Raw genomic sequence first — 13,166 nt, forward strand, 5'->3', positions numbered from 1 at the left:
CACTCTGGGCGGCTTCCAACAAAATATTAAAATACAATAGTCTGTTAAACATTAAAAGCTTCCCTAAACAGGGCTGCCTTTAGATGTCTTCTAAAAGTTTGGTATTTTTCTCTTTGACATCTGGTGGGAGGGCGTTCCACAGGGCCACTACCGAGAAGGCCCTCTGCCTGGTTCCCTGTAACTTGGCTTCTCGCAGTGAGGGAACCGCCAGAAGGCCCTCGGCGCTGGACCTCAGTGTCCGGGCAGAACGATGGAGGTGAAGTCGCTCCTTCAAGTATACTGGCCCGAGGCCGAGCGAATGGATCACTTTGATCTTCTTGCAGTCCATGGGACTCTCAAGAGTCTCCTCCAGCACCAGAATTCAAAAGCATCCATTCTTCGGCGATCAGCCTTCTTAATGGTCCAGCTCTCACTTCCATACATCACTACATACTGGGAAAACCGGCAAGCCACTCCAGTATCCCTGCCAAAAAAACTCCATGGGCAAAGACAACAGGCATATAGGAACATAGGAAGGTGATTTTTGCAGAAACCCTGCAGCCCCACACCTTTGCGCCTCCATGCCTGGATAAAATCCCCAGCGCCTTCCAGATTCCTGCCTAGGCAGCCACTTCCGCAGGCAGGAACCCGTCAGGTGCAGCTGCCTCCTCCAGCCCCGCCCTGCCCGCCGACTGTTTCAGCCGCAGCCCCTTTAAAAACCCAGGCCTCTTGGAGAAACTCCATTTCCCGGCATGCCTTCCCGGAAGCCCCGCCCACCCACATCCGGCCTTCCCTCCCTCTGACTCGCCTTCCCTTTTCCGCGGCGGCGGCGAGAGCGAAAGGGCGGCGCGCGCGCGAGGGAGGGAGGGAGGGCGGAGGAGGGGCGTGGCTCTGGGAGCGGCAGCCGCGCGGGCCAATGGCGACGCCGCTTCCGCCTGGGGGCAGCCAATGGGCGCCGGCGGAGGGCGTGGCCTCGCCGTGGGAGGGGGGCCGGGGAGGCGGCGGCGGCCGGAGGGGGGGCGAGAAGTTGCTGAGGAGGCGCCTGGAGGGGGAAGATGGTAGGTGGGCGGCCGCCCGCCCCGCGCAGGCCCCTCCCCCGGGGGAAGGAGCCCCCCCCAGCGGGTGGGGGGCCTCCTTGGGGGGCGGGGCGGAGGGTGGGGGGGCTCATTGAGGGGGGAGGGGAGGCTCAATTGGTTGGGGGGGTCCCATTGGGGGAGGTAGGGCAGGGGGCTCTGGAAAGGGGCCTGGGGGTGGGGGTCATTATTGGGGGGGTCCTGTGCATAGGCTTGCAATGGGGGGAGGCCTGGGTCTCTGTTTTATTTTGGGGGGAGGATGTGCTTTTAGGGGGCAGCACTGAGGCTGGGGGGGGGTGTCCAGTGAGGCTGGGGGGGTCCTGTGCACAGGCTTGCAAGGGGGGGAGGCCTGGGTCTCTGTTTTATTTTGGGGGGGAGGATGTGCTTTTAGGGGGCAGCACTGAGGCTGGGGGGGGGTGTCCAGTGAGGCTGGGGGGGTCCTGTGCACAGGCTTGCAAGGGGGGGAGGCCTGGGTCTCTGTTTTATTTTGGGGGGGAGGATGTGCTTTTAGGGGGCAGCACTGAGGCTGGGGGGGGTGTCCAGTGAGGCTGGGGGGGTCCTGTGCACAGGCTTGCAAGGGGGGGGAGGCCTGGGTCTCTGTTTTATTTTGGGGGGAGGATGTGCTTTTAGGGGGCAGCACTGAGGCTGGGGGGTGTCCAGTGAGGCTGGGGGGGTCCTGTGCACAGGCTTGCAAGGGGGGGGAGGCCTGGGTCTCTGTTTTATTTTGGGGGGAGGATGTGCTTTTAGGGGGCAGCGCTGAGGATGGGGGGGGGAGTCCAATGAGGCTGGGGGGGTCCTGTGCACAGGCTTGCAAGGGGGGGAGGCCTGGGTCTCTGTTTTTTGGGGGGGAGGATGTGCTTTTAGGGGGCAGCACTGAGGCTGGGGGGGTGTCCAGTGAGGCTGGGGGGGTCCTGTGCACAGGCTTGCAAGGGGGGGGGGAGCCTGGGTCTGTTTTTTGGGAGGGGGGAGGATGTGCTTTTAGGGGGCAGCACTGAGGCTGGGGGGGTGTCCAGTGAGGCTGGGGGGGGGTCCTGTGCACAGGCTTGCAAGGGGGGGGAAGCCTGGGTCTGTTTTTTTGGAGGGGGGGAGGATGTGCTTTTAGGGGGCAGCACTGAGGCTAGGGGGTGTCCAGTGAGGCTGGGGGGGGTCCTGTGTACAGGCTTCCAAGGTGGGGCAGGGGGCTCTGGAAAGGGGCCTGGGGGTGATTATTATTGGGGGGGGCTGTGCACAGGTTTGCAAGGGGAGGAGGCCTGGGTCTCTGTTATTTTTTGTGGGGGGAGGATGTGCTTTTAGGGGGCAGCACAGAGTATGGGGGGGTCCAGTGGGGTTGGGGTGCTGTGCATTACGAACTAGTGGTGCTAAGCGAGGGGGAGGGTCTCATCTATGGGGTGGGGAGGCCGACTGGGATCTGGGGGTGCTTTCAGGTCTGCGCCGGAGGGGGGAGCCTGATGAGGAAAAGAGGGGGCCATCGGTGCGGTCCTTGTTTCTGCCTCCAACACCCCCCCAGTGAATGGGGGGAGCTGTTTGGGAGCTTTATGGGGCTTCTTCCCCCCCAATCCCGTCCCCTTCCCCTTCCACCCGGGAGGGGCTTTCTGGCATGGGGCGGGGAGAATCACCCCTGTTGGGTTGCTGTGTGAATAAAGCCAAGGTGGGGGCTAGGGGCTGTCTTAGTGAGCTTATAGGGCAGGAAGTGCAAATTTTGGGGGACAGGAAAAGCATCCGTCGGTGAGGCTGGGATGACTAGGGAAGACCCCAGACCTGCATGTGGGGTGTCTGGAAAATGTTGCTTTTAGGATTTGCTCTCAGAAAGGTTTGGGGTTTGCTGTCGGCATGGGGGGGGGACAGGGGGGTTCGGGGCAACCGTTGAGTAGGTTTCCTGCTGGGAGTGTTGGCTTTGGTCAGGGAGCAAGCTTTGTCAGGGTGTTCGTTCCAGGCACAGCCCTAAAAGGTAGGCTAGGTTGAGAGAGGCAGCCACTGGCCGCAAAGTCGCCGCAGTGAGCTTTGTGTTAAATTTGAACCCAGGTCTCTGCCAGGCTGTAGCCTGGCACCCCAACCGTTGTGCCACACTTTTCGTTGTTGGTCCGGATGGTTTCTGTGCAGCAAGAATATGCCTCTGAGAGAGGTTAGCGGATTCTGCGTTGGGGTGAGTCGGCTGCCTGTTTCAGGGGTGCTTATAGGTTATAGTGAGGCCTGCCTAAATCATAGAAGAAATCACAGGATTGTAGAGTTGGAAGGGACCCTGGCGACCATCTAGTCCAACCCCCTTGCAATGTAAGAATTTGCAGCTCTCCCTGACAGGAATCGAACCATGGCGTTATCAGCACTGCACTCTAACCAACTAAGCCGCCCTGAGCCCAGTCTTGGCTGGGGAGGGCGGGGTATAAATAAAAATTTATTATTATTATTATTATTATTATTATTATTATTATTATTAAGCTACCCAGTGGATTGCAGATGTGGCACTTTGAGTCTAGGGCTTTACATACGGCATCTTCCTATTTTGAATTGACTATATTTAGAACCACGAAGACTAGTAACTTACTGTTTAGGGGCAACATATATATATAATGAGAGGGACGCGGGTGGCGCTGTGAGTTAAACCACAGAGCCTAGGACTTGCTGATCAGGAGGTCGGTGGTTCAAATCCCCGCGACGGGGTGAGCTCCCGTTGCTCAGTCCCTGCTCCTGCCAACCTAGCAGTTCAAAAGCACGTCAAAGTGCAAGTAGATCAATAGGTACCACTCCGGCGGGAAGGTAAACGGCGTTTCCGTGCGCTGCTCTGGTTTGCCAGAAGCGGCTTAGTCCTGCTGGCCACATGACCCGGAAGCTGTATGCCGGCTCCCTCGGCCAGTAAAGCGAGATGAGCGCTGCAACCCCAGAGTCGTCCACGACTGGACCTAATGGTCAGGGGTCCCTTTACCTTTACCTATATATATAATGATAATAAAAATATGTTGCTAAAATTAAGGGTTTTTTGCAGGAGGGGAGGGATCAAGTTTCTAGTCCTTAAGGGCTGCGAAGGGTCAGGCAGCTTCCTGAATTTGTGGCACGCTGAATGGAGCTGATGAGAGCAAGAGAAAAGCAAAGGGGGAGCGTCCGCCCCAAAAGATGCTTGCTGCTTAAAAGCCTGTCTGTGGTTTCACTTTCCTTTCTGTTTTGCTTCATTCCAGGCTGATTTTCTGAAAGGGTTGCCTGTCTACAATAAAAGCAATTTCAGCCGTTTCCACGCAGATTCTGTATGTAAAGCATCGGTGAGTACCAACTCTTGGCTTGAGATCCAACAAAGAGTCGCACTTGAGGTCCTTTCAGAGAGTCTTTTCGAGGGTTGAGGGTCCTGGTTATTTCAGGGTTTTTTGGGGGGGTGAACCCAGAATTGATCTCCCACCAAGACACTCCATTTGTGCACGATTTCATAGAATCGTAGTATTGTCAAGTTGGAAGGGATCCTGTGGATCTTCTAGTCCAACCCCTTGCAGTGCAGGAATCTCAACTAAATCATGCATGACAATTTATAAAAATAATTTATTATTTATACCCCACCCATCGGACTGGGCTTCCCCAGCCACTCTGGGCGGCTTCCAAAAAAATATGAAAATACTGTAATACATCAAACGTTAAAAGCTTCCCTAAACAGGACTGCCTTCAGATGTCTTCTAAAAGTCTGGTAGTTGTTGTTCTCTTTGACATCTGGTGGGAGGGCATTCCACAGGGAGGGTGCCACTACCGAGAAGGCCCTCTGCCTGGTTCCCTGTAACTTGGCTTCTCGCAGTGAGGGAACCGCCAGAAGGCCCTCGGCACTGGACTTCAGTGTCCGGGCAGAACGATAGGGGTGGAGACCATCCAACCTTTGTTTAGAAACCCACAAGGAATTATAGAGTCCCCCATCTCCTGAGGGAGTGAGTTCCACTGGTGAACAGCTCTTACCCTCAGAAATTTCTTCCTGGTGTTTAGTCGGAATCTCCTTCCTTTCAACGTGAATCTATTGGTTTGGGTCCTCCCCTCCGGCGCGGCAGAAAACAATCTTGCTCTGTCGTTTGTGTGGTAGTACTTTAGATATTTTGGAGACTCTTGAGAGTCCCATGGACTGCAAGAAGATCAAACCTCTCCATTCTGAAGGAAATCAGCCCTGAGTGCTCACTGGAAGGGCAGATCCTGAAGCTGAGGCTCCAAGACTTTGGCCACTTCATATGAAGAGAAAACTCCCTGGAAAAGACCCTGATGTTGGGAAAGATGGAGGGCACAAGGAGAAGGGGACGACGGAGGACGAGATGGTGGGACTGTGTTCTCGAAGCTACCAGCATGAGTTTGACCAAACTGTGGGAGGCAGTGGAAGACAGGAGTGCCTGGCGTGGTCTGGTCCAGGGGGTCACGAAGAGGCGGACACGACTAAATGACTAAACAACAATGCTACGTCTTAGTAATCATAGCATCCTTTTCTAAGCGCTCGCAGACTGGCTGTTGAATTACAGTAATACCTTTCCCAGTATAAAATGTCAAGTCAGTAGTTATCTGAGTTTTTGAAGAGGGACAACATTTCTCTGCAGGAACCTCCCCTGTTCTCCAAGAATTCGCAAAGTTTATAGACAGAGGCTCTGAGATTGCACCCGCAAGATCCTCGAAATCATTTAAAGTCGCTAGGTCTTTCCTTATCACCTCTTTTCCTATTTTGGGTTGCAGTTCCCTCCTTACATCATTTATTCTGTTATCAGGTTAGGCACTGCTTTCCTTTTTGTTGAAGGCAGAGGCAAAACAATGGATTATAAATTAATGGATTGTGCTATCTGTCTGTAGGAATTGGGCAGCGGAGGGGAACGAACAAAAATGGAATATCCATATCATAAGCAGGTTGCCTTTTTTTTTAAAGCAGCAACACACAAATGGCTTTCAAATCTACAGCTCTGTTCTCAGAAATTATGGGCAAAGTCTGACTTCACCGTTCATCTGTGCCTTCATGTTTATGTGTGTAAAAACTGAGTGTGCATCGGCTTAATATTTTAAAAATGCAGAAACTTGGGTCCTGTTCTATTTTCCTGTTGGAATCAGCCCTTCATTCAGAACCATGAGGGCTAGCATCTTAAAGTCTTGGCAAGATCGTCTCTCTCCCAGAGCGCAGACGCACAGCCTCTTGAGATCCGCTTGCCTCTAAGCAGCGGCGTGTTTCCCCGTCAGAAAACCCTGGCGTTTTCCTGCCGGATTAGAAGGAGCGCCTACAGGAAGGTGTCTAGGAGAAACATATCCTAGCAAAGTACCATATTTTTTGCTCTATAAGACTCACTTTTTCCCCTCCTAAAAAGTAAGGGGAAATGTGTGTGCGTCTTATGGAGCGAATGCAGGCTGCGCAGCTATCCCAGAAGCCAGAACAGCAAGAGGGATTGCTGCTTTCACTGCGCAGCGATTCCTCTTGCTGTTCTGGCTTCTGAGATTCAGAATATGTTTTTTCTTGTTTTCCTCCTCCAAAAACTAGGTGCGTCTTATGGTCTGGTGCATCTTATAGAGCGCAAAATACGGTAATTTGTCGGTTTTTCTACCACTTCGGATAGTACCGCTGGTTATGTTCTTGTTAATATCTGGTTGCCTTGGGGGTATTATCATATCTGACTCCATTTTTTAATTATGACCACCAACTGTTTTTATCTCTCGCCAGGTTAATTTTTAGCGACTTTCCACATTTTTAACAAACCCATAACAAATTTTATACAACTGTTTCCAAAAAATTGACTTCCTGCCCCCTTCTTAGATGTGTCCAGAATTACCCCTAACTGCTGCTTATAATTTCATAGCGATCTCATTTGTTAACTCCTCCTCCTTAGTTAACATTCCCAATATTGTGAGGATGACTACTCCATTTATCGATCCGCATTAAACCATTAATTATCATTTCTGAAATTTAACCAGTGGTGCTGTGGGTTAAACCACAGAGCCTAGGACTTGCCGATCGTCAGGTCGGCGGTTCGAATCCCCGCGGCGGGATGCGCTCCCGTTGCTCAGTCCCAGCGCCTGCCAACCTAGCAGTTCGAAAGCACCCTCAGGTGCAAGTAGATAAATAGGGACCGCTTACCAGCGGGAAGGTAAACGGCGTTTCCGTGTGCTGCGCTGGCTCGCCAGATGCAGCTTTGTCACGCTGGCCACGTGACCCGGAAGGACAGCCTATAGAGTGAGATGAGCGCACAACCCTAGAGTCGGACACGACTGGCCCGTATGGGCAGGGGTACCTTTACCTTTACCTTTTATCGATTGGTAGGTTAAGATGAATTCAAAATGGTATAACGCCTGTGATATTGAAAAACTAACATTTGGATTGCTGACATTTTGAAACAAGTCTGTCATGGTTTTCTTTTCCTGCCTTTTTTTTTTCTTTTTGCTGTTGTGCAGCGAGGCTCCTTTGGAGAAAGGAGAATGCAAACTAAAGCAATAATAGCACTGTGAGGATCGTATCTCATACTCAGGAGTAAACCTGTTGTAATTAAGGAGCGTGGCTAACTTGGGCCTGTCGATTTCAACAGGTCTTCCCTAACCAGAGCTTGGTTACAGCCCTGACTTTGGGATCTTTGGACTTAGAATAATAGCAATGATATTAGTAGTAGTAGTATTACCCCGCCGATCTGGCTGGGTTTCCCCAGCCACTCTGGGTGGCTCCCAACAGAATATTAAAAACACGATAAAAGGTCAAACATTAAAAACTTCCCTAAACGGGGCTGCCTTCAGATGTCTTCTAAAAGTCAGATCGTTTATTTCCTTGACATCTGATGAGAGGCCGTTCCACAGGGAAGGCCCTCTGCCTGGTTCCCTGTAACTTCACTTCTCGCAGGGAGGGAACCACCAGAAGGCTCTCGCAGCTGGACCTCAGTGGGGCTGGACGATGGGGGTGGAGATGCTCCTTCAGATCTACTGAGGTGAGGCCGTTTAGGGCTTTCAAAGTCAGCACCAATACTTTGAATTGTGCTCAGAAACGTCCTGGGAGCCAATGTAGGTCTTTCAGGATCGGTGTTATATGGTCTCGGCGGCCACTCCCAGTCCGCAGTCTAGCTGCCGTATCCTGGATTAATTGTCGTTTCTGGGTCACCTTCAAAGGTAGCCCCACGCAGAGCTCATGGCAGTAGTCCAAGTGGGAGATAACCAGAGCATGCACCACTCTGGCGAGACAGTCTGCGGGCAGGAAGGGTCTCATCCTGCTTACCAGATGGAGTTGATAAACGGCCGTCCTGGACACAGAATTGACCTGTGCCTCCATGGACAGCAGTGAGTCCAAAACGACTCCCAGGCTGTGCACCTGGTCCTTCAGGGGCACAGTCACCACAGGGACCTTTTATTTTTTAACCTGTAAGCTCTTTGCAGGCAGAGGTTTGTTTGTAGTTTTGTTTTTGCCCTTGTGGGCAAGTATCTTCAAGAAGAACCAAGTTACCGGGACAATGTGGGTAATCAGCAAGATCATGGTTGAACTTCAAAGATCTCTCTCTCACGCAAAAAAATCTCATTCTCTCCTTCTTTTTCAATTTACAGAACAGAAGGCCATCAGTATATCTCCCTACGAGGGAATATCCGTCAGAACAAAGTAAGCACTGGCTTTTTCGCTCCTCCTCTTTTCTTGAGCTTTCCACTTGGGAAATATCTGTGGCCCTCCGGATTTTGCTGGGCATCCCCTTCCACCGTCGCCCTTGACCATTGGTCATGCTGGCCATCGTGGTTGCTGGGAGACGGGGTGCAGGGACGTCGGCAGGGACACAGGCAGTGTAAAAGAGAACTGGGCAATGCAATTTTTGAGAAGGCTGTGAGCGCTTGCCTCGCCGCTCAATCACCTGAGATCACCTGCAGGAACACCACCGGTCGTTCCCCGAGCCGGTGAGGTTCATTTGGCTATAATAAACTGAGCCTATGGAACTCTCTGCCACAAGGTCCTGCGGGCAGCTTCTCAGCTAGCGCCTGCTGTAAACTTTCCATTTCTGTTAGCCTTATGCAGGCAGCAAAGTATATCTTTCCGCAATAGTTACCTGATCTTAACTTTCTGCACGGCTTTTATTATGTGGTTTATTGTCGCAAGGCAATTGTGAATAAGAGCAGCATATATAAATGTCTTTATAAATAGATTTTAAAAACTGCACACCCTTCCCCATATCTTCGTCTTTGGTGATCCCTTGTAGCTGAATAAGATTGTCTTCCATGAACATGCTTATAACAGTGAGTCCATAAGTGATTGTGGAGGCCAATTCTGGATCCACACATCCTTCCACAGTGGGGACATAGGTTTCCGGGCGGGAGTCGATCCCAGTGAGGGTTTGCCAAGTGTGCTTTCCTCTTAGCGCGTTTCTCCCTTGCGTCCTGAGTTCGAGTGTCTTCAAAGCCCATGACACCTTTGGCAAAGGCTGTTCTCCAACTGGAGCGCTCGCAGTCCAGTGATTCCCGGTTGTCAGTGTTTATCCCACATTTTTAAAGATTTGCCTTGATAGGGCCTTTAAGCCTATTTTGTCGTCCATCATTACGCTTACCATTTTCAAGTTCGGAATAGAGGAGTTGCTTTGGAAGACGATCATCAGGCATCCACAAACATGACCAGTTCAACGAAGTTGATGTTGAAGAATCATTGCTTCAACGCCGGTGATCTTTGCTTCTTCCAGCACGCTGGCCCTAGTTCTCCTGTCTTCCCAAGTGATGTGTAAAACTATACGGCCATTTAAAACAAAGAAATTTATTGTGATAATGTCCTTTATCTCCCCCCTTCCCCGGTTCTCTCTTCCAACAGTTATAGTAACAGAAAAGACGAACATACTTTTGCGTTACCTACATCAGCAGTGGGACAAAAAGGTACGGAACGTGCTATGCTAGCAATTTGCGCAATCTTGTCTAATTTCAAAAGCATCTCCCGGCGAGGGAAGGAGGCCTTCAAAGTTTCTTTTAGGTCCCCTGCAAGGTGGATGGTAGGAAAAGGCTACAGAGCCTCTTTTCGTACCCTGGCCTTATGCTCCTGGACTACATCTGTTCTGTTTGGGGCTCTTGCTAAAGCTGCCATTCTTTCCATAAACATTATGAGAACTTTATCCCTGTTGGGTCTGAATTGATTTCTGTATGTGGGCTGTCGTTTTCTCTGCTCTCTTTATATTACAATTCTTTTGTACGTACAGTTGTTTTAAAAGCGATTGATTCTATATATATACAGTGGAACCTCGGAAGTCGAACGGAATCCGTTCCGGAAAGCCGTCCGACTTCCGAAAACGTTCGAAAACCAAGGCGCAGCTTCCCATTGGCTGCATGAAGCACCTGCAGCCTATCAGAAGCCGCGCAGGACGTTTGGGTTCCAAAGAAGGTTCGCAAACCGGAACACTCACGTCCAGCTTTGCGGCATTCGGGAGCCAAAACGTTCGACTCCCAAGGCGTTTGGGATCCAAGGCATGACTGTATATATAAACAGTTGAATTGTTACGGTGGCAAAGTGCTCTGGGAAGCTCTCCATAAACAAAATCGATGATAATAATAATAATGAATTATACACGTAAGCCCCAAAACATGCACACAACCCTTTGAAATTGTATCCAGCTGTGTTACACCCCGAGTAAAGGGACCCTGACCATTAGGTCCAGTCGTGACCGACTCTGGGGTTGCGGCGCTCATCTCGCTTTATTGGCCGAGGGAGCCGGCGTACAGCTTCCGGGTCATGTGGCCAGCAGGACTGAGCCGCTTCTGGCGAACCAGAGCAGCGCACAGAAACGCCGTTTACCTTTCCGCCGGAGTGATACCTATTTATCTATTTGCACTCTGACGTGCTTTCGAACTGCTAGGTTGGCAGGAGCAGGGACCGAGCAACGGGAGCTCACCCTGTTATGGGGATTCGAACCGCCGACCTTCTGATCGGCAAGCCCTAGGCTCTGTGGTTTAACCCACAGCGCCACCCGCGTCCCTGTTACACCCAAAGTAGACCCACTGAAACCAACAGACCCGAGTCTCTTGTGTCCATTCATTTTGGTGGGTCTGCCTGGAGTGTAACATTCGCCTCCCGTCAAAGCAAACAGACCCCTCCCGGTTCATTTCTTTGGGTCGACCCCTAAGGATGTTGGAGGCGTACTTTGCCAATTTAACTTGCCTCTTTGCCGTTCTTGTTTGTGGGGGAACCGCCTCGTTCCTTTACTTCGGGGGGGCGAAAACCTGTGTACGAATTGCTCTGAACCCGATCAGTGATCAATCTCAGCCTGGTTTCTCTTAACCTACCCTCCCTCTCTCTCTTCTCTGCTTGCTCCCACCAGAACGCAGCGAAGAAAAGAGACCCCGAACAGGTGGAAATAGAAGGCGAAAATTCAGCTCCACCCCGGAAAATCGCCCGGACAGACAGCCAGGATATGAATGAGGACACTTAAAAACTAAAACAAAGTTTTTTCTTTTCTTTTTTTTTTTGCTTGTCTTCTGTGTTAAAATTTACAGGGGCTTCCTGTGTGGTATTTTTTTTGTGGTGGGGGGGGGAGTGTCTGTTGACCATGTATGCACACCAACACACACATTTCCACAATCAACTTACCTTTCTTCCTCTCCTGGTCCACCCTTCACTATGCAGCCACTTCAGATCTGTAGCAGCCAATGTATTTATTTCTGTTTGTTTGTGTGTGTGTTGGCGAAAGCGGGGGCGAAAGAGGCATGGCAGGGGGGTGTCGTGGGGCAGAAGAGAGAGAGAGGGGGGGGGTTTCTTCTTCCATTTTTTCTCTCCATTATTATTTATGTGCTCTCTCGCTCGCTCTGTTGCAACAAGTCGGGAATACAAAATGATGTTTAAACTGTGATCCATTCCCTTTCTGTTTGGGGGAAAAGGCAAAAAAAAAAAGACACACACACCCTCACACACTTTTGCGGCTAATCTCTCCCCCCCCACAAAAAAAGAAAAATATCTTTGTACTAACCTGAACTGTATCCAACTCATGCTGAAACACCCCCCTGACTTTTTTGTGGAATCAAACCTTCCATCTGTACAATTACTGGTGTGCGTAAAAGAGGGGGTGTGGTTTTCAAATTCTTCCTTTGCACCTCCTAATCTAAGTGTGATCTGAGGCGAGGAGGCCGTATCCTGACCTCCCTCTCCCCTTTCATTTCGACGTTTTCGTTTTCTGGAAAACATTTTTTTTTTTAATTAAAAAAAATATCGTCGACGGTCCTTCTTCGATGGATTCTCTTCACCAGACGTGTCGTGTCCTCTTTAGCTGATAACTGCTGTATTGTTTTTATTTTTATTATTTAAAAAAACCACCCATCTTTAGCTTTCTGTTCTGGGGAGTTTTGTTAGCATGTCAGCCGTAGGTTATGAAGAGGAAAGAAAAACATTTCTGCTTGTCACCGACCCCTTTCTCCCTCCATCCCCTGACCCACCCCCCGCAAATCTCTCTCTCTCTCTCTCTCTCTCTCTCTCTCTCTCTCTCTCTCTCTCAGATCACTCTATGAATGGACCAGTTTTGTGCAACTTTTGCAGTAGAATAAAGAAGGATCTTTCTCACCAATTTGGCTGGGTTTATTACGGGGTTCTGCGCCGTGAGCTGTGCCGGGTTGACTCCCGATTTAGCAGGAAACCCGTTGAGAGCCAGCGTGGTGTAGTGGTTAAGAGTGGTGGACTCGTAATCTGGTGAACCGGGTTCACGTCTCCACTCCTGCACACACAGCTGCTGGGTGACTTTGGGCTAGTCACACTTCTTTGAAGTCTCCCAGCCCCACTCACCTCACAGAGGTGGGGAGGAAGGAAAAGGAGAATGTTAGCCGCTTTGAGACTCCTTAGGGTAGCGATAAAGTGGGATATCAAATCCAAACTCCTCCTCCTCTTCTGAACTGAACAGACCTGAGTTAAGTAAAAGCCGTGCTTTTCAACGGGCGCTGTATCATACAGATTTGTGAGGGACCCCCCAAGGGCCTCGCAGTCCAACCATAAAAAGGTAAAGGGACCCCTGACCATTAGGTTCAGTCATGGACGACTCTGGGGTTGTGGTGCTCATCTCGCTTTACTGGCCGAGGGAGCCGGCATACAGCTTCCGGGTATGCGGCCAGCAGGACTAAGCCGCTTCTGGTGAACCAGAACAGCGCACGGAAACGCTGTTTACCTTCCCGCCAGAGTGGTACCTATTTATCTACTTGCACTTTGACGTGCTTTTGAAC

General features: G+C 50.8%; 1 protein-coding gene across 2 annotated transcripts; it reads left to right on the forward strand.

Moving 5' to 3' along the window:
- Nucleotides 1–953: 953 nt before the first annotated feature.
- Nucleotides 954–12,252, forward strand: DDA1 (DET1 and DDB1 associated 1). Of its 2 annotated transcripts, none has more exons than XM_053372288.1 (5): nucleotides 954–1,037; nucleotides 4,223–4,303; nucleotides 8,553–8,604; nucleotides 9,790–9,851; nucleotides 11,285–12,252. In XM_053372288.1, exons 1-5 carry the CDS (start codon nucleotides 1,035–1,037, stop codon nucleotides 11,393–11,395), a joined length of 309 nt encoding a protein of 102 aa, XP_053228263.1. In that variant the 5' UTR covers nucleotides 954–1,034; the 3' UTR covers nucleotides 11,396–12,252. The 2 variants fall into 2 exon arrangements, with proteins under 2 accessions (XP_053228263.1, XP_053228262.1); XM_053372287.1 differs by lacking the exon at nucleotides 954–1,037 and adding an exon at nucleotides 3,074–3,195.
- The last annotated feature ends 914 nt before the right edge of the window (nucleotides 12,253–13,166 follow it).

The sequence above is a fragment of the Podarcis raffonei genome, chromosome 18 (assembly GCF_027172205.1).
Source record: "Podarcis raffonei isolate rPodRaf1 chromosome 18, rPodRaf1.pri, whole genome shotgun sequence".
Lineage (NCBI taxonomy): Eukaryota > Metazoa > Chordata > Lepidosauria > Squamata > Lacertidae > Podarcis > Podarcis raffonei.